General features: G+C 30.2%; 12 protein-coding genes across 12 annotated transcripts; 5 read left to right on the top strand and 7 right to left on the bottom strand. All coding sequences in view use genetic code 12, as the record gives it.

Moving 5' to 3' along the window:
- Window positions 1-276: 276 nt before the first annotated feature.
- On the top strand, window positions 277-2241 carry RJT21DRAFT_89815 (uncharacterized protein; the record flags this gene model as incomplete). Its single annotated transcript, XM_064885623.1, has 2 exons — window positions 277-1543; window positions 1604-2241. The coding sequence occupies 2 exons, from the start codon at window positions 277-279 to the stop codon at window positions 2239-2241; spliced, it is 1905 nt and encodes a 634-aa protein (XP_064735862.1).
- Window positions 2242-2451: 210 nt separating this feature from the next.
- On the top strand, window positions 2452-3919 carry RJT21DRAFT_55908 (putative alanine--tRNA ligase). Its single transcript, XM_064885058.1, has one exon. The coding sequence runs from the start codon at window positions 2510-2512 to the stop codon at window positions 3857-3859; it is 1350 nt and encodes a 449-aa protein (XP_064735863.1). The 5' UTR covers window positions 2452-2509; the 3' UTR covers window positions 3860-3919.
- Window positions 3920-3941: 22 nt separating this feature from the next.
- MRPS9 (mitochondrial 37S ribosomal protein uS9m) lies at window positions 3942-4940 on the bottom strand. The gene has a single exon (XM_064882605.1). The coding sequence runs from the start codon at window positions 4907-4909 to the stop codon at window positions 3980-3982; it is 930 nt and encodes a 309-aa protein (XP_064735864.1). The 5' UTR covers window positions 4910-4940; the 3' UTR covers window positions 3942-3979.
- On the bottom strand, window positions 4937-9117 carry SNT1 (Snt1p). Its single transcript, XM_064885768.1, has 4 exons — window positions 8708-9117; window positions 8052-8617; window positions 6320-7952; window positions 4937-6124 (listed from the first exon to the last, which is right to left on the bottom strand). Exons 1-4 carry the CDS (start codon window positions 8937-8939, stop codon window positions 5163-5165), a joined length of 3393 nt encoding a protein of 1130 aa, XP_064735865.1. The 5' UTR covers window positions 8940-9117; the 3' UTR covers window positions 4937-5162.
- A 261-nt stretch (window positions 9118-9378) lies between these two features.
- CDC6 (AAA family ATPase) lies at window positions 9379-11218 on the bottom strand. The gene has a single exon (XM_064882926.1). It carries the CDS (start codon window positions 11152-11154, stop codon window positions 9613-9615), a length of 1542 nt encoding a protein of 513 aa, XP_064735866.1. The 5' UTR covers window positions 11155-11218; the 3' UTR covers window positions 9379-9612.
- A 47-nt stretch (window positions 11219-11265) lies between these two features.
- Window positions 11266-12027, bottom strand: RJT21DRAFT_123115 (uncharacterized protein). Its single transcript, XM_064882606.1, has one exon. It carries the CDS (start codon window positions 11890-11892, stop codon window positions 11557-11559), a length of 336 nt encoding a protein of 111 aa, XP_064735867.1. The 5' UTR covers window positions 11893-12027; the 3' UTR covers window positions 11266-11556.
- A 175-nt stretch (window positions 12028-12202) lies between these two features.
- RJT21DRAFT_56049 (uncharacterized protein) lies at window positions 12203-16115 on the top strand. Its single transcript, XM_064885062.1, has one exon. The coding sequence runs from the start codon at window positions 12471-12473 to the stop codon at window positions 16011-16013; it is 3543 nt and encodes a 1180-aa protein (XP_064735868.1). The 5' UTR covers window positions 12203-12470; the 3' UTR covers window positions 16014-16115.
- Window positions 15882-16941, top strand: RJT21DRAFT_123117 (DNA-directed RNA polymerase core subunit). The gene has a single exon (XM_064882607.1). The coding sequence runs from the start codon at window positions 16218-16220 to the stop codon at window positions 16866-16868; it is 651 nt and encodes a 216-aa protein (XP_064735869.1). The 5' UTR covers window positions 15882-16217; the 3' UTR covers window positions 16869-16941.
- Window positions 16854-17986, bottom strand: RJT21DRAFT_123118 (2,5-diamino-6-(ribosylamino)-4(3H)-pyrimidinone 5'-phosphate reductase). Its single transcript, XM_064882608.1, has one exon. The coding sequence runs from the start codon at window positions 17714-17716 to the stop codon at window positions 16958-16960; it is 759 nt and encodes a 252-aa protein (XP_064735870.1). The 5' UTR covers window positions 17717-17986; the 3' UTR covers window positions 16854-16957.
- Window positions 17987-18323: 337 nt separating this feature from the next.
- On the top strand, window positions 18324-19717 carry FEN1 (fatty acid elongase). The gene has a single exon (XM_064882609.1). The coding sequence runs from the start codon at window positions 18562-18564 to the stop codon at window positions 19567-19569; it is 1008 nt and encodes a 335-aa protein (XP_064735871.1). The 5' UTR covers window positions 18324-18561; the 3' UTR covers window positions 19570-19717.
- RBK1 (putative ribokinase) lies at window positions 19718-20820 on the bottom strand. The gene has a single exon (XM_064882610.1). The coding sequence runs from the start codon at window positions 20703-20705 to the stop codon at window positions 19746-19748; it is 960 nt and encodes a 319-aa protein (XP_064735872.1). The 5' UTR covers window positions 20706-20820; the 3' UTR covers window positions 19718-19745.
- Window positions 20821-20871: 51 nt separating this feature from the next.
- Window positions 20872-23664, bottom strand: RPG1A (translation initiation factor eIF3 subunit a). Its single transcript, XM_064882611.1, has one exon. It carries the CDS (start codon window positions 23571-23573, stop codon window positions 20916-20918), a length of 2658 nt encoding a protein of 885 aa, XP_064735873.1. The 5' UTR covers window positions 23574-23664; the 3' UTR covers window positions 20872-20915.
- Between the last annotated feature and the right edge of the window lie 395 nt (window positions 23665-24059).

Genomic DNA, 24059 nt, shown 5'->3' on the forward strand with positions numbered 1-24059 from the left:
AATCATTTTCTTTTAACTCTCATCTATAAATAAATCTTTTCATATTCATTTATATTTGGCTGGTCCTGCATAGACCCCCCCTCCTCAACCCCCAGAAATTCAATTTAACCTAATTGGGATACTTTGTTTACCTTTTCCTAAAAGCAGTTAACTACCTTCAATAAATTTTTAAAACTTTTTTTTAAAATTATCATGAATGATAAAGAAAAGGTAACAGTCTACCACTTGAAAGATCCAGGTTTGAAGAGGGCTAATTCGATCCTAAAGTTTAAGGAGATGTTTAAAGTTCAAGGAGGATCTACCAATAATGGTAGTAATTTAAATAATCAACCAATTCCAAGTTTTGATTCTAGAAAGAGACAAACTAAGAAAGATGACGCTATTAGAAGAAAGATTGAAAATGATTTAAGTAAGAAGAAGAAATCTGGTACTAAATCAACTAAACATAAAAGAGTAAATCCTGGTACAGTATATTCATTAAAACCAAGTGATCCAATTATTTGTAAACCAACTTCAACAGTTTATGAAGTATCACAATTAATGTCTGCTAAAAGAGAAAATTGTGTATTAGTTGTTAATGATAAAGGAGAATTATTAGGAATTTTTACTGCAAAAGATTTAGCATTTAGAGTTGTTGGATCAAATTTAAATGCTTCAATTATTACAATTGATAAAATTATGACACCAAATCCTTTATGTGCAAATGCATCAGCTCCTGCTCTGGAAGCTTTAACTTTAATGGTTGAAAGAGGTTTTAGACATTTACCAGTTTTAGATGAAGATAATCTTATTGTAGGAGTTTTAGATATTACAAAATGTTATGCTCAACAAATGGAAAAATTAGAAAGAATGCATGCTTCATCTAAAAAATTATATGAAGCTTTAGATTCTGTTCATTCTGAAATTGGAGTTACTGAACAACCTTTACAAGTTTTCCAATATTTTGAAGATTTAAGAAATAAAATGAATGGTCCAACTTTAGAATCAGTATTAGATTCTTCATCTGTTCCAGTTTATGCTGATGTTAAAACTACAGTTTATGATGCAACTGTTTTAATGAAAGAAAATAAAACTACTGCAGTTTTAGTTAAAGATAGTCATGATGATGTTACTGGTATTTTTACTTCAAAAGATGTAGTATTAAGAGTTATTGCTGCTGGATTAAATCCAAAAAAATGTTCAATTGTTAGAGTTATGACTCCTCAACCTGATGTTGCAAAAGTTACTTTACCAATTCAACAAGCTTTAAGACAAATGTTTGATGGACATTATTTAAATTTACCAGTAGTTGGTGAACATCATGAAATTATTGGTATTGTTGAAGTTTTAAAATTAACTTATGCTACATTAAATCAAATTAAAGAAATTGAAATTCCTGATACAACTCCAACTAAACAAACCATTACTCCTTCTCAATCAAATTCTCTTCAATCAGAATCTACTGGAGGACAACAACATCGTGAAGGTCCTGCTTGGAATAAATTTTGGAGTTCATTAGGTCATGATGATACTGAATCAATTCATACTGATTCTATTACTGGTAGTGTTCCTGAAGATATTATTCATGATGGTAGTATTCCTGAAGGTAGTATTATTCCTGAAGGTAGTGTTCCTGATGTAACACCATCTGAATTTCAATCATTTAATGTGGATATTAAACCTTCTGATTCTATTTCTCATAGTGGATCACCATCTAAATCAAGTCAAAGAATTTCTAATAGTTCATCACTTAAAGAAGATATTGATTTACCATTTACATTTAAATTTAAAGCTCCAGCAATTGAAGGTAGAGTTCATAGAATTTCTTTAAAACCAAGTGAAGGTTTAAAGAAATTAAGAGATTTAATTAATGATAAATTAAGTGATAAAGATCTTGAAGTTTTAAGAGTTAAAAAATCTCATGAAGAAGGTGATATTTATGCTGTAAGTTATATTGATGATGAAGGTGATATAGTTTCAATTACATCTGATAATGATTTAGTTGAATGTGTAACTATTAATCAAAAAGTTGAAAATGATAAAGCCGATTTATTCCTTCATAATCCTCATGAACATGCACCAGTTGATGATATTAAACGTCTTCCAAGTGAAAGAAATTCTAAATCCAAATTAAAATCAAAATCTTCGTCAGAGGACACTACCATAATTAGTGGAGTCCCAAATGCAGTACTTATTCCAGGAGCTATTGCTTTCTTAGCTTCTTCAATTATAGTTGGTGTTACATTAAGTAGACACAGGTGAAAAATCAAATTGGTGGTATTATTATTATTTATTATTTATTTCTATATATATTCATTCATTCAATTTCCTCTAGTTAACTCTGTTATGTGTTATATACCTCTCAATATATTCGTGTTATTATATGTATTATATGAGAGCGCGTGATCAGCAGTCGCGTGACCCCAGAGATAAGAAGTTTGAAAAAGTCTGAAAATCTAAAAATTCGAATTTCGATTACAAATATCAATCCTGTCATAGGTCCAAAAGGGGGAACTGCTAATATCATACAATGACAGCCGTATCTACTTCTACTTCTACTATAGTAGGAGCATTAGCATGTCAAAGAAATTCATATTTGAAAACTTTTAAAACTACAGTAGTGTCAAGTTACGAATTTGTTCCACCTCCAACTGCTAAAGACAAGCAAAATAAGAATAAGAAATCTAAAGAACCTGAATTACCTAAAGAAGTTCAATATGCAGTAGAATTACATGATACAATTCTATTTCCTGAAGGTGGTGGACAACCATTTGATACAGGATCTATAATATTACCCGATGAAAAATCTATTACAGTAAAATCTGTTTTAAGAGATAAACTTAAAGCATTACATTTAACTGATTCACCAATTGAACCAGGTACTGAAGTTACATTAAAATTAGATTGGTCAAGACGTATTGATTTAATGCAACAACATACTGGTCAACATTTATTATCTGCAGTATTTGATACTTATAATTTAGAAACATTAAGTTGGTCAATGGGAGATTTAATTAATTATATTGAATTACCAGAAAAAGTTAATGAAGAAATTGTTAATGAAGTTAATATTAAAGTTAATAATTTAATATTAGAAAATGTTCCAATTCATGTAGTTACACCAGATGAACATGGAGAAGAAATTGATGTATCACATATTCCTGATGATTATGATTTATCCAAGGGAATTATTAGAATTGTTAAAATTGGTGAATTAGATTCTAATCCATGTTGTGGAACTCATTTATCTTCAACTTCTCAAATTCAAGCTATTTCTTTATTACATCAAACAAGTGTAAGAGGTGGACATTCTCGATTATATTTTATTTGTGGTTCAAGAGTATATCAATATTTAAGAAAACAAAATGAATTATTAAAGGATGTATCAGGAAATCAATTATCATGTCAAATTGATGAAGTTTCTGAAAAAGTGGCTTTATTAAATTCAAATTATAGAAAGGCCCTTTCTCGTGAATCTTCATTATTAAAAGAAATTGCTAATGTTGAAGCTGTAAAACTTTTTAATAAATTTAAAAATAATCAATTAGTTGATTATGTTTATCGTAATGATAATAATCCTGAATATTTAACATTAATTCAAAAGGAAATCACTACATTAATCAATGGTGATAAACTGAAAGATGTTAATTTATCTGATAAACATACGCTTATACTTATTAATGGAGATTATCCTTCAGGTACTGGAGGTATGGTTAAAATTCTTGGACCAAAGGCTGAAGAAATTCAAGTTGAATTAAAACAAAGATTATCTAATATTAAAGGTGGAGGTAAAGGATCATCATTTCAAGCAAAAATCTCTAAATATGAAAAGGGAGAAATTGAATCAGTTTTAAATTATTTAGATACATTTCGTGATTAATTAATTAGTTGCTTATGTACATGGAACTATATAAATATATATGTATAGAAGTAGAAGTAGAGGTAGAAATACAATACAATAGAATATAAATATAAATATAAATATAAATATAAAGTATATCTAACGTTTAACCCAAGTAGGAGATTTTCTGGATTTGACTTTACCAGGTTTCTTTCTTTCAACATTTCTACTATCACTCTTCATTAAACCAGCTTTTGATAATCTTGGTTTAAGTAATGGATTAAAAATAATTAAAGCTTTAGATACAGCATACATTATAGCTTCAGTTTGACCAGAAATACCACCACCAGATACTTTAGCAAAAATATTATATTTACCTTCTTGATTAATTACTTGAAATGGATAAGCAATCTTTTTACGATCAGTATCTTTAGTAAAATATTCAACAAATGATTTACCATTAATAAGAATTTGTCCATCACCTTTAACTAAATAAATTTCTGCTCGACTTGTTTTTCTTTTTGCTTTAGCAAAGGCTCTACCAAATTCATCTAAAGTTTTAATTGATTTATTTGAATTAGTTATAAGAGCAGATTTTGCCCAATATTTTGATAATATTTCATTAACATCTTTTGGCATTAATTCAACATCAATACTTCTTAATCGATTTAATACATATAATAATTCTTTATGATGTTTATCTTTAAGTCTTGTACCAGATTGAATTCTATTTCTATAAGTTTCAACTGAAATAAATTTATTATTACGAAGTTCTTCATCACTTATACTTCTAGTTGGTAAATTTATATACTTTCTTAATATGGCATTTAATTGATTCATATTTTCATCATGAAGGGGATTTCCTCCATAAAACGTCTTCAATGCAGGAACAATTCTAAGTCTTTCATATTCTAATTGATTTATTTGTTCATTTCTTATACTGGTTGGTATAAATACTTTATGTCTAGATTCTTGAATTCGTTGTTTTAAATCTTCAGGTATTAATGGTCTACTTTGTTCTTGTAACCTTACTGAAGCTTGAGCCAATCCTCGTCTCGTGACTCGAAGGAATCCCAACTGTTTGAACATCCTGTTGACTCCTTAACTATGGTTAAGTATATGTATTATGATTTATGGGTGTTAGTTTAGTCGAAAGTGAAAAATTTCTGAATAAAATTTTGGGAGAGTAGTACACGACTTTTTTTCGATTAAGTGTACACGACTATCTCCAAATTAATTGGGCACATGCGCACTACCACATAAAAGTAATTATACATTCTAAGTAATATAATACAGATATATATAGAAATAAATTAGATATTAATACGTTACTAGGTCATTATTAAGGGGTGGGATCCGAAAGTAAACTGGCAATCCCATTTCTTTTCACTCCATTATTGTTGTTGTTGTTAGGAGCAGGAGGATTATAGTTGGAAGACGTTTCCGACGAAGGAGAATTAAGTATGTCATGAAGACTATTTTTTCTCATGTGGATTACTTGAGGGACTATGGGTTCTGATTTGACTGGACTTGAATCGGAATTCAATAAGCTCATAATTGAAGCTCGTTGAATGGGGTGAGGTTGAGGCTGAGGTTGAGGTTGAGGCTGAGGTTGAGGTTGAAGTTGAGGTTGAGGATTGAATGGCGGTGGTTGTATTTGCAGTTGTGGTTGAGGTTGTGGTTGTGGTTGTATATAAGTGGGGATATTTATTGGTCGTGGTTGTTCGGTTGATGCTTGAGCAGGGGTATCATCAGATAAAAGTGAACTAATTGAAGGTCCAGTATTAAATTTCGCTATTGGAGGTGGAGCTATATGTTGAAAAGTCCCCATTGGTATAAATGTTGATGTCGAAGGTCCAGTTTCAGGATAAGTACTTTTAGCCTCAATAATTTCTGGATGAGTAATTCCGGGAGTATTTAATACAGCCGCAAATTTAGCTTCTAATCTTGCATCAGCTTCAATGGCTATAATATTCCAACCATTCTTTTCAGCATTTCTTTGGAAATAATTCCTAACCATAGTGGCGGTTTTAGTCTTTAATGCATCTGCTATAGTGGTCCATTTTGTACCATGTTCACTTAATAAATGAGGAAATAAAGTAGCTTCTGTTATACTCCAATAACTAGAAATAGTTCTTCTACGATCTTTAGAATCTGCATTAGGAGGTGTTGAAGGTAATGAACCATCTGGAGGTGGAATTTCATTTAATTCATCTTTTGGAAGAATAGGTAATGCATTTGAATTTAAATTTGTATCTATATTTGCATCTGGATTTGGATTTGGATTTCGATTTGCAACAGAATCTGGATTTGAATTTGGATTTGAATTTGAATTTGAATTTGAATTTGCAATTGCATCAGTATCTGTTGCTTTATTTTCAACATTAACTTCTTCTTCTTTCAGAGATCCATCAGTAGCAGTTTCTGCCGATTCAGATTCTTCTTTCTTCTTTCTTTGCTTTTTCTTAGATGGGCCTGATTCAATTCCTGTATCATCACTTTGAATTGTATCTGATTTTTTAGTTCCTTCAAATACTGGAGCCGCTGCTCGTTTTCTTCTCCCAGTTTCAGTAAATAATTCTTCTGTATGAGGTTCAATTGGAGGTTGAATTATATTCGATATAATTTCAGTAACTGGTTCAGGTAATGAAACTTCTGAAGGAGTTGAAACTGGAGTTTGAGATTGAGATTGAGGTTGAGATTGTGATTGTGATTGTGATACATTTCTAGATTTAATTTGTTTACCCCGACGACCCTTTTTTGAACTCTTTTTCTTAAATTGAATTAATAATTGTTTATAATTCACAGCCTTTTTAGTAATATAATAATGAACTACACAATCAGAAGGAGTTCTTAACCCTCCCATATGTTTAGAAATTGAACCAAATCGTTTAGGAAATAAACAAAATCCTTCACAAAATAATTCATGCTCCTTGGTAGAGAAATTACTAATAAAATCAGTTTTAACTCGAGTTGCCCAATTTAATTTATCCTTAACAATATTATTTGAATCCATAAAATTCATATTGTCTCGTTTAATTGGATCTAAAATTAAATCTGGAATAGGAGCAGAAACTCTTTGAGCTTTTATAATCGGATCTTCATCTTGTTCACGTTCTAAAGATTTAAGAATTTCTTGAAATTCTGCTTCGGTAGTAACTAAATCTCCATGTCTTCTTGATCGACGTCCATGAGCAATATCATTACCGGAATTATTATCATTATCATTACCAGAATTATTATTATTATTATTAGTATTATTATTATTATTATGATTATTATTATTATTATATTGTTGTTGATATAATTTCCGATTATCACTGGCATCAATTTCTCGTCTCATTTCATCATCAGGTGGATGAATTATCAGTAATTGTTGTTCCATTTTTGCTCGTTCAATTTCCCATGATTTCATACCTTCAGTATATTCATTCCATAATGTTATCTTTTTACGATGTAATTGTTGATTTTGTTGTTTTAAATTATCTATAAGTCCACCTTTCCGTTTAATAAATATTTGGAAATTCTTCATAAAGAATTTATAATCTTTAAAATCAATTATAGGTTTGGCTAAACTATATTTAAGATAATTTAATCCATCTTCTTGTTTAGTTTCTGATTGGAATTGTGATTGTAATTTTTCAAATTCATATTCTAAACGATTTAATGGATATTTACATCCATCAGGATAACAAACTTCATTTGATACATCAATTTTAATAGAGACTGGAACTTTTTCTTCAATAATATCTTTGTTTTCTTGTTGTATTTCAACTTGTACTGGTGGTTTCTCTTCCTCTACTATAGTCTTCTCCGTGGGGATGGTTTCAATTTCAATATCATTTTCACTTTTATCCAATTGTGATACTTCTTCCTCTTCTTCATCTTCTTCTTCATCGTCTTCATCCTCTTGTTCCTGTTTCGGTTGTGTTTCCTGTTCTTGTTCTTGTTCTTGTGCTTGTTCTTGTTCTTGTTCTAATGCTTCTTCTAGTTCTCGATCTTCTGCTTCTTCATTCTCTTCTCTCGTAGTCTTTCTCGATAATTCTGCATGACTATCATCTTCCTCTTCTTCTTCATTCTCTTCATCTTCAGATAATTTACTATCATCATCAGGACCAGGAGACAGGGAATACTCTTCACTAGGATCCTTTTTAATATGTGACACTCTATCATGACCCTTAGAAGAAATGTAATCCTTTCCATGATGATTATTTGGTTGTTTGAGTTTAACATAATCTAAAGAATGAGTTAATCTTCCACTTTTTAAAGAAGAATATCGATCAATTAACTTTGGATTTGAAATTGAATTGGGATTTGAAATTGAATTTGAATTAACTGAATTTAAATTATTATAAGATGAATAGCCTTTACCACTTGAAGGATAATAAGTATCACCACCTCGGTTTAAACTGGTACTATTATAAGATGGGCCTCTATTTCGATCTTTAGAAGAATATCGATTCCCTACTGAGCCAGTTAATGAACGTCTTTTTGATCCATAAGGGATTGAATTAGATGAAGATAATGATGATGAACCATAAGAATCATATTTATTAAATGAAGGTTTATTACTAGTAGTTAATCTTGAATCTCCTGATCTCCAAGTTTCTCGAGAATTATTATAGTCATTTTGAGAGGATATATTCCCATTTTTATTACTATAAGCTCCATAACTGGGATAATAAGATGTATAAGGTTGTTGTTGTTGTTGTTGTTGTTGTTGTTGTTGTAATTGCTGTTGTTGTGGTGGTAATTGTTGTTGTTGTCGAGCTGTACCTTGACTATATGGAGGTCTATCTCTATTTGTCGGTATTGAAGATGAAGAAGATGGTTGAATATCTGCTGAAGAATGGGGATGCTGGTGTTGATGTTGGTTCGGTATTGAACCATTAATATTATTGATATTATTATTATTATTATTATTATCCTTTAAAGAATGAGCTAATGAAGAAGACCCAGGACCTCCTGAACCAGAACTCTTATAATCTCTTCTTGTTGTAGGTATAGTATTGGGAGAATAGAAATTCTTCCTTCGAGATTTCCCATAATCAGTATATTCATTTCTATCACCATACCTAGACGAAGAAGGTGGTTGACCTCCTCCTCGTCCTGATGACATGGTTGATAAAAAGATGTAAAGTTAATGAAATGAAATGAAAAAAGAATAGAAAAGAAAAAAAAGAACTAAATACTGTAACCCTAATTATTCTCTCAGTATATACTCTTCTTCTTAGTTCATTCCCAGTGTATACTACTGTGAATTGTATGGTCAGTAATTATTAAATATTGACTAAGTAGTCTCCCTGTTAGGCTGGTCAATAATTTTTAATTGTGAGGAAAGATTTCTGTTACCTTTTGAAGATTTTTTCTGTGCTTATGTAAGCGCCCGAACCCACCCTACTAATAGTATTATAATACTGTAGTATATAGTATATAGTATATATAGTGTTATGTAAATATATATGGGATGTATGTATGGGATGATATATTAGTAAGTGGATAGTAATTGTGTATAATGTATTATGTATGTAGAATGTGTTGTACTATGTAGTATATTTTATGTATGTATGTATGTATGTATGTATGTATGTATGTATGTATGTATGTACTGTACTATATGGTATTAGTACTATTAGTACTGTATAGTATGAGTACTATGTATACTGTCTGTGTTATGTGATATTATTTGTGATATATTATCTATACTATGTACTATGTACTACTATCTGTGATATTTTATCTATGCTATACTATCTATGATATTATCTATATTCTATACTATCGGACTACCCTCACTTACCATACAAAATTGTCTTCAATACTCCTATATCCCCTATCCCCCTTAATAATACTTGATACGTAATATTAGGCTTAATAGTCTTATTCCCTATATCAGTATTAAATACATTGCATTTCTTAACACTATCAGATAATACAATTACTGAACTCGATTCTAATGCATTAATTACATCAAGAAATTCTCCCTTCTTTAACATTCCAATTAATTTATCAACATTTTGTAATGAATGTTTGACATAATAATCATAAAATTGATTCACATGTAATTCATTACAGGTTAAATTTTCAATTTGATAATTGAATAAACAACATAATACTGCCTTTTGTAAAAGATTTAAATTAATAACTTTTGTATTAGAATTATCTCCAAATGAACTTGAACAAACTTTAGCAATATGTGATATAAGAACTTTTGGACAATTATTAATAGTAAGATTATTTATATCTAATTCTCCGGCTTTTATAATGGATTGTTCAACTAATTCTATACTTTTATAACAAATATCAAATGATTTACGTAAATCTCCTGAGATTGATGCTGATTTCTTACAACATAATTGAATAGATGATGAATTAAATAATGGTATACTATCATCAGTTATGGTGGTGGTTGTAGATAAACTTTTTAATTTATATATTATAACCGATTTAATTTGTTCTGATGTATAAGGTAAAAATTGTAATGTAAATGGATTATACCCATTTCTCTTTAATCGTGGTAAAAATTTATCAGTTAAATCTAAGGCATTTGATATACCTACTAAAATTAATTTTGTATTCATATTATTTGAATTTTGAGGTGATGCATTACTAAATAATTCAAATAATACATGTTGATTTTTTGTTACTAATGAATCTAATTCATCAAGTACTACTACTATAGAATCATATTGACAATTATTCATTAATTGTTGAAATTCTTCATATGACTTCTTCTTTATGAATGTTATAGATAATTGATCAACAATTTGACTATATATTTCATGATAAATATGTTCTGGATTATTAATTGCCATACAATTTATTTTAATTAATTTAATTTTCTTACCTTTAATAATTATATTGGATTTTTTATCATTAAATGGATTACTATATAATGATGAAAGATTATTAAATGTTACTTGTAATTGAGCAGTTTTACCAGTTCCTGGTGGTCCACTAACATATAAACTATTACATTTATCACTAGTTAAATTATTTATAAAGAAATCATGTAAATATTCTCCTTCCTTTTCTCTTCCAATTAGATTTAATCCATTAGGTGATATTATTGTATCTGATGAACCTCTTTGAAATAATGATTTAGCTTGTGAATATATAGATGTCTTTTTGGGTTTAGTAGGAGTAGTTGGTGGTGATGCTGATGCTTGAACAGTTGTAACTCCAAAATCAATTTTGGATTTTACTTGTTCTTGTCTTATGCTATTAATAAAGTTATTTGACTTTATTCTCTTTGAAGGTGATGTCTTGGGTGTTAACAACACATTAGAGATATCTCTTAATCGTTTCTTCGGTGTGTTTGGTATTTCGGACATCCTTAACCCAGTCGACTATATAGTTATATTACAAATTAATTTCATAATCATCTCATCATTATTTATTATACTATACTATACTTTATATATATATATATAGTTAATTACATACACGGTTGAAAAATTTGGTGTACGCGCACAAAATTAATGCTAAAATTGTTTTTTTCCCAATTAGGAAAGGTAATGAAAGATGCTGGTTAATTACCGTTATATTGTACAGTACTGTACCTAATTGTACACATACTAATTGAATCTCATCCCTTGCAACTGTACTGTTTGTTCGCATTAATGTTGTTGTTGTTGACGATTTTTATCCCTTTATATTCTATTGACTGTTATGCCCTAAGTATGTTTAGTTGCTGTGATATTTAATATGCTCGTCTAGTTATTTGATCAACTACTTCATAGATTACCATTCAATTTCTCTTCTAACTCCTTCAAGTAATTGGTAAGAACTTCATTCTTTCGAGTAACCATGTATAAATCACTAGGTTTGATGGTTGACCTCGAAGCATGATGGGCGAAAAGCTCAAGATCTTCCCCTAGACTTGTAATTTGATTAAATACTAATTCCACAAGAGTAGCTATAAAAGTAGGAGTCGCTATTAAGGGATTCTCTTTATATTGATCTGAAGTTTGTAAATCCTTTATTCTATCTTCAACCATTTTAGCTACCATTAAGTATACTGAAGACTTTAATTGGTTGGATATTTCCTCTTTTGTCATGGGTTCAGACATTGTGGATAAGTACTAATCGAATGTTTAATGTTTTAATTCAATTCTACAAACTATAATAAATTGTATATGCTATTAATTACTTTTGTAGTAATAATACTTTTGTAGTATATACACTCACTAAGTATGCACTCACTATAGAGTGCTTATTCCAATGTCGTAGGATGAAAAAAGGGGAAACCCGTGTCGTTTTCCGTTGCCAATAATGTCTCTTGCCTATATTGCCTACGTTGCATGCAGTACCATCTTAAGATTAATTGGCTTCGGGGCCATTTATGGAAATTTCACTAATTGAATTACCATATATTACGATAACTAACGGTTGAATTGATAACGGATTTATAACTAATACATCCTGAGACATTGACATTCATTACTAATTATTTGCTAAAGATTTTTGTCTGAAAATTGGGTGTAAAATTCTCCACATATTGCCCCCACCCCACTATACGGAGCTAATAATAAGCATTTCATGGTCCAGTCGTAGTCTATAGACAATTATATAATACTACACTATACAAAACTATACTACACTACACTATACTACACTATACAAACCATAGCTAGTTATTCTGCTCATCATGGTTAGTGTAACTTCATCAGTTCAACAGAAATCAAATAGCTATGTTCGAACCAAAAAGGGTTTATCATATGTATTAGGTGATACTAATAATTCTGAAAATCATATATTACCGATCAATGCTATTCAATATTCTTCTTATACAAATGATATTTATACAGCCGGAAGAGATGGGACTGTTAAAGTATGGAGTAATAGTAATAATCATAGAAATGATTCAGTAGTATCAAATAAAGATACAGTTGATTCAACAATTGCTTCAAATTCATCATCAAATGATTATGATAATGGTATATTTGAATTTGGTAATGGAGGAGAGAATGAATCCAATCAAATTGGTGATGAATATCAAGATATAGATGAAAAGATATTAAAATTAGAAACATCTATTTCATCAAATCCTGTACCATATAATCTTAAAAGTTCAAATAATTCCAATTCTAATAGTACAATTTCATTATCTAATAGTGTTAATAAATTTACTATTCAAACCAGTTATAATATATATTTTGATTGGATAAATGATTTAAAATTAATTAATAATGATCGAGATTTAGTATCATGTTCATCTGATTTATCTATAAAATTAATTAATTTACCTCATGAAGATGAATTAACTGGAGATTCCAATGGAATAATTCATGAAAGAAGTCATAGTAGTAATAATCGATCAATTACTCATCCTTCTAATATTAATATTAATGCATCAGTTCATAAATTTTCTAATATTCATACTGATTATATTAAGAAATTATCATATTTTAAAGATTCAAATCATTTACTTAGTGGAGGACTCGATGGAAATATTTATATTTGGGATTTATTTAATTTAAAACCTATTCAACAAATTAGTAATTCGACAGGATTTGATACTTCATGTTTAAGATCTTCAATTTATGCCTTGGCTAATAATGAATCTAATTTAATTAGTTGTGGAGGTCCTAATAATACTATTAATTTATTTGATAGAAGATCATCTAATCCTTATGTTCGGAAATTAATTGGTCATCAAGATAATATTCGATGTCTTGTAATGAATGATCATTTTATTCTTAGTGGTTCATCAGATACCAGTATTAAATTATGGGATTTAAGAAATTATAAAGTATATAAAAATTTTGATATTCATGATTTCCCTGTATGGTCATTAGTTACTGAAAGTCCTCATAATTTTAATAAATTTTATAGTGGAGATAAAGCTGGAAATATAGTTAAAACCGATTTAACATATTTATCATCATTTGTTAATGAAAATGAAGATATCTTTCATGGTTATGATACATTTACGGTTAATGATAATTCAATAATTGATGAAAAATTAGGAATTTCTTCGATAATTTCGAAGGGGAATTCACCAATTTTATCATTATGTCATGAATCAAAAGATGATACAATATTTGCATCTAATTATGAAGCATTAAATAGATATATTAATCCCAATATTGATCAAGTATCGAAATATCAATATTTAAGAACTTGTTTAGATTATTCAATTAATCGAGAACAACAATTTAATGATGAAATTGCTAGTGGATTAATGGTTGATGATAATAATAATGCTCCACCTCCACCAGGAGATGCCGATTTAAATTCCGATTTTTATGATTTAATTAGTCATTTATCAATGGATACTTTAACTAATAATTATGATTTACAATCAACATTTTCTCATTCGCATTCTTATCATAATTTATTTGATTCAGGAACTCCACCTACGGATAAATATTTAGATTCCGATAATGATAGTTTAAATTCAAGTCAATCCGATGAAGAATATACTAGTATATTTTTAAATGTTAATGGAGGTCCATCGGATGAATTTATTAATACTTATAAAGATGAACTGGCGTATAATTCCAATACTAATATGCAAAAATTAAATTATGTTCGAACTAGTCCATCACAAGAACCACAAGCATCACAACAATCAGTTGATAAATTTGTAGATGATACTCCTGTGGAAATCTTATTAAATCCTATACCGGCCGATCAAATTACTTTAGTACCATTTAATATTAAACCATTAAATCAAACTAAAATCACTCCTAAATCAATTATATCTAAACGATTCTTTAATAATAAACGAGAAATTCTTGTTTTATATTTAAATGGTGATATAAAGATATGGGATGTATTTATGTGTAAAGAAGTTCGAAGTTTCTTAATTGATCCTCAATTAAATTTACTGATGCTTAATGCTAAAGATCTCGATATACGACAAAAGGAAATGGATAATATCTTTCAAAAATTTCAATCTTCAGATACTCTTAATAATTGGTGTGATGTAGAAATTAAAGCAGGGAAATTATTAGTCACTATAAAGGAAACATCATTTTTAAATGTTGAATTATATTATGATGATTTAATTAAGAGTTATCCATTCTTAGCATTAGATCATCCCGAAAGTAAATTCTATAATTATAAAAGTAAAGTTACTGTTAATTTAGATGATCGATTCTTTGTAGGATCGATATTTCTTAATTCAATTTTATTTCAATATGCTTTACTTGAATGGGAATTTGATAAACAAGTTCGAGAAGAAATGAGACAATTACGGAAAAACAATCGGAATTTAAATAATACTCCTGCTTCAGCTGAAGATATGGCCGAAGCAAGTTCAATATCTAGTTTTAGAAGACTTAAATATTTTGGTAGGAAACCTTCAAAGACAAATTTATCTACTTCATCTCAACAAGCTAGTCCGGCAGCATCTACTAATACAAGTATTAATGAATATTTAGGAAGTCCTGAAAATCCAATGAGTGATTTCTTAAATTTTTCTGAAGAAAATAAGCAAAGTTATGATAATTCAATTATGAAATTATTACAAACTAATAAACGAGTTTATTGGGATAAATATAATCATGTTACTTATAATCAAGCTAAAGCTAAAGTTATAGATTCTGTATTACATGTGGATGCTTTAGATCCCACATTATCAATTGAATCGGCTAATAATCCACTTATATATACTCCACTTATTGATACTGGTCGTTTACCGCCTCATTTATTAATTATTATCTTTGAACATAATCAAGATTTAGGTAATTATCGAGATTTATGTAGTTTCCAATTAAGTGATATTCAAAAACTTGGTCTTAATTCTCCTTTACTTCATGATCTTCGAATGCATTTACCTAAATGGATTGGCAATCCCTTACTTTATAATCGATATCCAGTTAAGGAAACTCCAAAGATTGCCTTTCAATTATTGGAATGTGATTATAGTTTATTACCGGCAAATAAAAAGATTGGAGGTAAAACTCAACGGAAAATTAAGAAATTGCCCGTATTGGAAACTTCTATAAAATTAACTAGTCATAGTATGTTAAGAGTTGGGAAAATTATTATATATTTAACTGAAAAATTCGAATCTAAGACTTCAGAAATGAAAGATAAAAAAATGGTTCCTACTGATTGGTTAGTATTAGAATGTAAAGGTCAAGAATTACCAAATGATATGACTCTTCAAACCATTAAAACAAAAATATGGAAGTCTAGTGCTGATATCGAGTTAAGATTTAGAAGAAAATTTGATCCTTAGTGTATATAATCGTCATAAAAGTCAATAAATTATGCAAACATTCGTCTTATTGGTGTAGCAACGTGACCGCGATCATCTGACCCCATAGTTAACGGAATTTTTTTGATCTTTTTTTTCTCTTCTTAAGGTCGATGAGAAATTGAAAAATTCAAATTGAAACATACACTGTGATCATCGGAGGGAACAAGCAGCATCAACATCAACATGGAAGACAGCGACAACGATAGAAGCGTATCACGTTTGTTCAGAAGTTTCAAGACCGTCAAGGAGATGGTTAGAGACAGAGGATATTACATATCACAAGAAGAAATCGATATGACCTTGGAAGAATTCCGGTCAAAGATATGTGATGCTATGGGAGTTGCACAACGTAAATTAATGTGTTTTCAAGCAAATCCAACGGCTGAATCATTAGAAAAATTCCCTGAATTAGGATCTTTATGGGTTGAATTTTGTGATGAAGCTTCAGTAGGTATTAAAACCATGAGAAATTTTTGTATTCATATTAGTGAAAAGAATTTCCAAACTGGAATATTTATTTATCAATCTAATATGACTCCATCAGCTACAAAATTAATTCCAACTGTTTCACCTGCTATAATTGAAACATTTCCTGAAAGTAATTTAATTGTTAATATAACTCATCATGAATTAGTTCCAAAACATATTAAATTATCAAAGGATGAAAAGAAACAATTATTGGAAAGATATAGATTAAAGGAATCTCAATTACCAAGAATTCAAAGAGATGATCCTGTAGCCAGATACTTGGGATTAAAAAGAGGTGAAGTTGTTAAAATCATTAGAAGATCAGAAACTTCTGGTCGTTATGCATCATACAGAATTTGTTTATGATTCTTTCTTTCTTTATATATATATATATATATATTGTATTATAGTTAATTTTTAAAAAATCCCTATTTGTTGGTTAAGTTATTTATTACTTATTCTGTAGATACTCGTGCACATACTATACTATCTTGAACTCCACTCCACCATTTAATTTGATTAAGATTTACATTAGTATGAGGATGTACACTAACTCCTTGATATCCTAAGAATACAGGGCCAATGGTTATAATTAACAGATTAATTAAATCATCAGACTTTTGTAATGATAATAAATCATTAATTATTTTAGCACCTCCTTCTATCATAACAGATTTTAAACCATGTTCATATAGAGTTGATAGTATGATCTTCCAACTATCAGATCTAGATGTATGAATTAAAGGTCGTTTGATAAATTTTCCTCCTTGATTTTGTAATATAGCTATATCATGGAGAGTAGGATTCACTGAAGTATCAATAATTATATATGGAGCTAGACCTTGTTGAGCTTCACATATAGTGAATAATTGTGAGGAACGGTAATTCCATTTACCATGAGGATCTAAAATTATGGGTCTAGGTGAAGAAATGGAATTTGATGTTGATTCTTTAAATCGACAATTTAGTTTAGGATCATCTGCTAACACTGTACCGATACCTACTAATATAGCATCATGTTTGGAGCGAAGATAATGAGTCATGGTTTTTGTCTCTAAATGAGATATCTTAGTCTGATGGCCCGGTTGGGCTGCGATCTTGGAGTCTAGGGATTGAGCATAGGTTAGGGTAACAAATGTTCTATCGGGCAATTGGGTCGGAAGATAGTCGTGTAGAAATGGTCTTAGGGAGTCGGGTAATGGAATTAGTGACATGGTTAGTGTAGTTGCAAAGATATGTAGATTGTTAATTTAGTGAGGATTTTTCACCAATTCTGTAGAAAAGAGAGTCAGTGATAGAGCAGAGATATTTGGGGCATAGAAACACAGAGTTTAGTTAGTGAGAATAAATTGTAGCGTAGATGTAAGTGTAAGTGTAAGTGTCGGTGTAGGTGTAGGTGTAGGTGTACGTGCTGTGGTGGCAGCTGGGGCACCTGCTGGATAATGACCTTAGTCATATAAGATGAGTCCTGCTATGACTCCGAGTCATTGTTGGGCGCCCAACCTCTACAAATAGGAGTAGCTAAATTTACAATAGGCGCAGTTTAGTTTTGGGAAACTGCGAGACGAGCAAGTACTGAGGAACAATCGGGAATATTTATAGTGAGTCAGTAACATCCATACTGCTACTAGACCAATTTAATGTATTATACACTTATTTGTTAGGGTACTCATTGAAGTATCCACTAATAAGCTCCCTAATAATAATAATTATTATTATACTAACAATACTAAGAGATCCTCGGAACCACTGCCCCACAAAATGTCCACCTGTAAACTGTCATATGTAATTATAAACTCCAAGCAAACTACGCGCTTTTTTTTTTCCGATTGTTTGTTATGGTTCGCACTAATTTCTTTTTTTGTTTGTGCTGAAAATTTTAAATTTTAGCGAAGATCAACAATTCACGGTAAGTTTAGTTAGAGCATTGCTGAACTTTGCTGAACTTATTTGTGGGCTGGCGTATATAGACTAGGGCATTTCTTTCCTGATTCTTTGCTACCATCTGGTTTTAACGGACAATTATATACAAAAACAAAAAAGATAGAAAAGAAAAGAAATGTCATTCCCTTGGCCAACTGTAGAATCTCCCTTTGGAGTTAACTTATGGAGTACATTTGATTATGCTGTAACTAAGGCAAGTAATGGAACTTTTATTCCATCACAATTTGAATTTGTAGTGGGTGAATTACCTTTATCAACTTTCCCACCAGTTGCAGTTGCTATTTCTACTTATTATATAATTATTTTTGGAGGTGATTATATATTTAAAAAATTTGGTATAAAACCTTTAGTATTAAATGGATTATTTCAAATTCATAATTTATTCTTAACAACTTTATCATTTACATTATTCATTCTTATGTTAGAACAATTAATTCCAATTATTATTAAACAAGGATTATTTTTTGCTATTTGTAATCAAAAGGCATGGACTCAACCTTTAGTTACTTTATATTATTTAAATTATTTAACTAAATTTTGTGAATTTATTGATACTTTATTCCTTGTGGTTAAACAAAAAAAATTAACTTTCTTACATACTTATCATCATGGTGCAACTGCTTTATTATGTTATACTCAATTAATTGGTACAACTCCAATTTCTTGGGTACCTATTTTATTAAATTTAGGAGTTCATGTAGTTATGTATTGGTATTATTTCTTAGCTGCAAGAGGTATTAGAGTTTGGTGGAAAGAATGGGTTACAAGATTTCAAATTATTCAATTTGTTTTGGATTTAGGGTTTGTTTATTTTGCAACTTATCAAAAATTCGTCTATAATTATTTCCCAAGTCGTATAGAAACTTTACCATTTATTTGTGGTGATTGTCATGGAACTATGTTAGCTGCTTATAGTGGTTGTGGTATTTTATCATCATATTTAGTATTATTCATTGCTTTCTATATTGATGTTTATAAGAGAAAGTCTTCAAAGAAATCAAAGCTTGTTAAATCAGTTAAAGGTGGTGTAGCAGCTCAAGTTAATGAATATGTCTATGTCAGTGGTAGAGCTTTAAGTCCAACTCCTCAACCTACTGAAAATTTGAGATCTAGAAAGGCTTAAATTTGTTTGTGCTTATTTGTTTGCTTATTTGTTTGCTTTTCATTCCTCTCTCCATATCTTATGTCCTAATGCAACTAGATGATTTCTTCTTTTATATTATTAGTGGCTTTATTCCTATACTTTTTATACTGTCTAATTAGAATTAATATATATAATCTATCTAACTTCTAACTAATCTATAATTGGCTAATAACTTTGTTATACAGAGGTATACTTTCAGCTGCTCCTTTGGATTGTATGGCTAAACTACTAGCAATAGTAGCGAATTTACCAGCTTCAGTTAATGAAACTCCACGAGCTAAATTGGATACTAACCCTCCAAAAAATGTATCACCAGCACCTGTAGTATCCACCACCTTATCAACTTTTACAGCAGGTACAAATTCAGCATTTGGGGTAGACTTATCCTTGAGTAATGAACCTTGACTACCTAAAGTTATAACTACAGTTTGGATATTTCGAGGATTTAATGACTTGAAGAGTCCCTCAGTTAATGATTCATACCCAATATCTCCATTATAATTAAGTCTTTCAGCTATACCTTTAGCCTCAACTTCATTAACTATCAAGAAATCAATTTTCAGTAATACATCCTCAGTAATTAGTTCCGGTTGAAATGGTGATGGGTTATAACATACATTAATATTAGGTCTATGTTTATGAATCCAGTTGATGGTCTTAAGAGTGTCTGGGTATTCATTTTGTAATATAACATACTCAGTAGCCTGTTTGTCCGGGAAATACCCTTCATAGTCAGATTCTGTAGGTTTTAACTCACCATTGGCTCCAGCCACAATCATAATTCTATTCTCTCCACTAGTCTCCACTAAAATAGTGGCAGTCCCACTAGAGATCCCCTTAAGAATTCTCACTTCAGTAGCATCTACATTATGATCCAATAAGACCTGGCGCAACTGTTGACCAAATTGGTCGTCTCCCACATTCCCAATCATACGGACTGGAGTAGGAGTATTGTTTGCCGATAACTTAGCTACAGCTAATGCTTCATTTAAACCTTTCCCTCCTAAATGAGTCTCGAACGCTACGGCCTGGTAAGTTTCTCCTCCCTCGGGGACTTTGTCAGTGAACGTTACCAAGTCGTAGTTCAACGATCCAATTACGGTAATTCTGGTCATTGGTGCGTAACTTGTAGTAAAAGGGTACTTTAGCTACTATTGGTAGTGGTAAGTGAGAGTTGAGAGTTGTGAGTTGAGAGTTGTGAAAAATTTCGTGGGGTCAGACAAAAATGTCTCTCTCGGTATTTGCTACGGCATATGAAATGAAAATAGAAATAGAAATGGATAAAGTCAATACGACAATGTCGCCATATATTAGATACTATACACTTATCTTCTGCCTTCTCTCTTTAACTTCATCTTTTCAGCAAAGGTTAATGGTTTGGCAGGAACAGCAGCGGCAGCGGCTTCGGCAGCAGCAGCTTCAGCCGCAGCTTGTCTCTTTTGTTCAATTTCTTGTTCTCTTTCTCTTTGTCTTTGGAGTTCTTCCTTAAACTTAACCATTTCTGCTTCTCTAGCTAATCTCTTATTTTCTTCTTCAGCAGCCTTTCTTTCTCTTTCCTTTCTGACTTTTAATTCTTCAATTCTTTGAGCTTTAATTCTTTCGATTCTTTCTTTCTTAGCTTGTTCTAAAGCATTAGCAGCTTCCTTTCTTAATTTAGTTAATTTAATAGCATTCTTAGCATCAATTTCTGATCTAATAATATTATAATCAGGAACAATACGTTCAAGTCTTTCATGTAAGGCAATACTTTCTTCATATTCTTTCTTGGCACGAGCAATCTTAGCTTCTTTAGCAATTTCATAAATTTTAAGTTCTTCTTCAGCTTGCTTTTCAGCATCCTTTTCTAAATATTGTAATTCATATCTTCTAAATGCTCTTTCAAGATGATCATTCTTTTTAGATACTCCCTTTAATTTATCTTCTAATTCTTTCTTATCTTTATTTAATTGTTCAATTTGCATAAGTTGTAATTTATTAGTATCAAGATCATCTAAATTATCTAAATCAACTTTAATAATTCCCTTAGCATTAATTTCTTCAGCAATCTTTCTCTTTTCTCTTTGTAAGATTAAAATCTTTTCCTTTTCAAGTTTTTCTTGTTGTCTTCTTTCTTGTTCTTGAGCAATTCTTTCTTGTTCAGCAAGTTGATCAGCAATAAGTTTTTCATGTCTTAATTTGGCGGCTTTTTCTTCTTCTTCACGTTTAATTTGTTCAATAATTCTCTTTCTTTCTTCAATAACTTCTGATCTAGAAGCTAATTCTTGTTGTTCTCTAACTAAATCACTAACAGCTCTTTGTAAGGCAAGATGTTTTCTCTTTTCAACATTGGCCTCATAATTTGGATCAATAATTCTAACTGATGATGATAAAGTTGCAGCTAATCTTGAAATTTGAGTTCTAACAAATTCAGCTGGTGAAACTTGTAATCTATCAATAGTATAATCATCAAAAGATTCTTCAAATGGATTAGATTTAAATGATACAACATCAGCTTCATGATCAATAGTTAAATTTAAATGACCATCTTTAGCAGCATTAACAATTAAATCTTCAACTTCTAATGGACTTAAACCAGTTTCAAGACCTTCAAAAACTCCTAAAGAAATTAAAAAATCTAATTTAACAGTTTCATAAACTTGAGAAACTTGTTGATAAACTCTAATTAAAATAACTTCAGTTAATGTTGAAGTATAATGTTTATAATCTTTATCAGATTCAATAAATTTAAATACTTGAGTAATTTTATCTTTAATGGCTAATGGATGGAAATCTCCTCCTTCTAAAAGTTTAAATAATTGTTTAATTGGTTCATCAACATATGATAAAATTGATTTATTAACAATGGCTCTAATTAATCCTTCTTTATTTGGTACTTGATTTAAATTTAATAATGAAGTTAATTTAGAATTTTTAATTCTATGTTCATCAACCACAGTTTCATTAGTATTTAAAGCCTTTTGAGGAATAGCTAATGTAGATAATACAAGAATTGAAGCATAATGTTTTAATTCTTCATCAGTTGCATTAGGAGATTGAGAATATAAATTAAAGAATTTATTCCAAGCAGCAGCATGAAATAAAGCATTATCGGAAACAGCAAAGATTCTAGCTAAATTTTCATAATAATTAGCCATCATTGTAGCTTTTGGAGCCTTTTTAGATGCGGTAATTAATGTATGAACATCATCAACTGAACGGAAAGATTCTTGCCATAATTCTAATTTAACTGAGATATTCAATTGAGAGAATCTTTGTTCTAAATAACGTTGAATGGTTTCAGTATCAGATAAATCAATAGCATTATTAGTTGAAGATTTAGTTTGTGTAGTAACAGATTGAATATGAGCTCTTAATAATTCACATAATCTTCTAAATTCAGCCTTTCTACCGAAATTTAAACAAAATTTAAAGGCTTGATTAGCAATAACAGCATAAGTAACTTCTAATTTAGAATTATTTCTTAAAATATCTAATACAGCTCTAAATGCTTCCCATAAGAATCTTAACCATGGAGTAACTAATTCTCTTTCAGTTCTATCAGCTGCATCAGTATTAGATACAGCTGATAATAAAATACTTTCTGGACTTTGAGCAGTATCTAAATCATCATCTTCTTCTTGATCAATCTTAATATCGGCTTTAGCTTGAGCTTCATCTAATTTCTTTTCAGCTAATTCAATAAATTTACGTACAATTACTTGAACAGATTCTAAACCATTTTCAGATAATTGAACATTTTTCTTATATTGATGTAAGGCATCCTTGGCTAATTTACCCTTTCTTAAATCAACAGCTAATTCAATAAGTAATAATCCAATAGGTTCTAAATCTTCAACTTGTAAATAACGAATTCTCTTTGAAGTAATTAATTCATACAAGGTGTCTAAAGCAGCTTCTCTTTGGCCTACAGCAATTAAATCTTCGGCACGTTTTAACACATTTTCCGGACGGAAGTTATGGTGGTGTTTATGAGGTGGAGCCATGGTTTATTAGGGGTAAAACGATGGATCTTCCGGTGGGGTTAGGTTGATTTCCATAGTTAAGAAGGATCTCAAAAAAATTTTTCAGTTGGAAGTGTCACTGGACCGCGAGGTCACGTGCAAAGGACTGGTAAAAAAAAACAGAGGCTCGTTTAGGGATTTTCCTCCCTCTCCTCGCGCACTATTTTTGCAGCAGCATTGGCGCGAATGGTTGATACTCTTCTTTCATTAACTCTTTAGGATTTTACCGTTATCTTTTGGTTGTGCTTCAACTGGTTGTTCCTTGTTGGATAAAGAACTTTTTGTTGATTATTTTTTTGTTTGTTGATTATCGTTGATTTTGTAAGTGATTATCAAGCGTCTAGTTCAAACAGTTTGAACGTACTGTTATTAGTATATTGTGCGTCGTTATACTATATGCTATTGCTACTATGTGAAAGGAGTCGCTTATATGGTATCCTTTGTTGTTGTCGGTTGCCTACATTCCCA

The sequence above is a fragment of the Scheffersomyces amazonensis genome (assembly GCF_036850825.1).
Source record: "Scheffersomyces amazonensis strain UFMG-HMD-26.3 chromosome Unknown RJT21scaffold_8, whole genome shotgun sequence".
NCBI lineage: Eukaryota > Fungi > Ascomycota > Pichiomycetes > Serinales > Debaryomycetaceae > Scheffersomyces > Scheffersomyces amazonensis.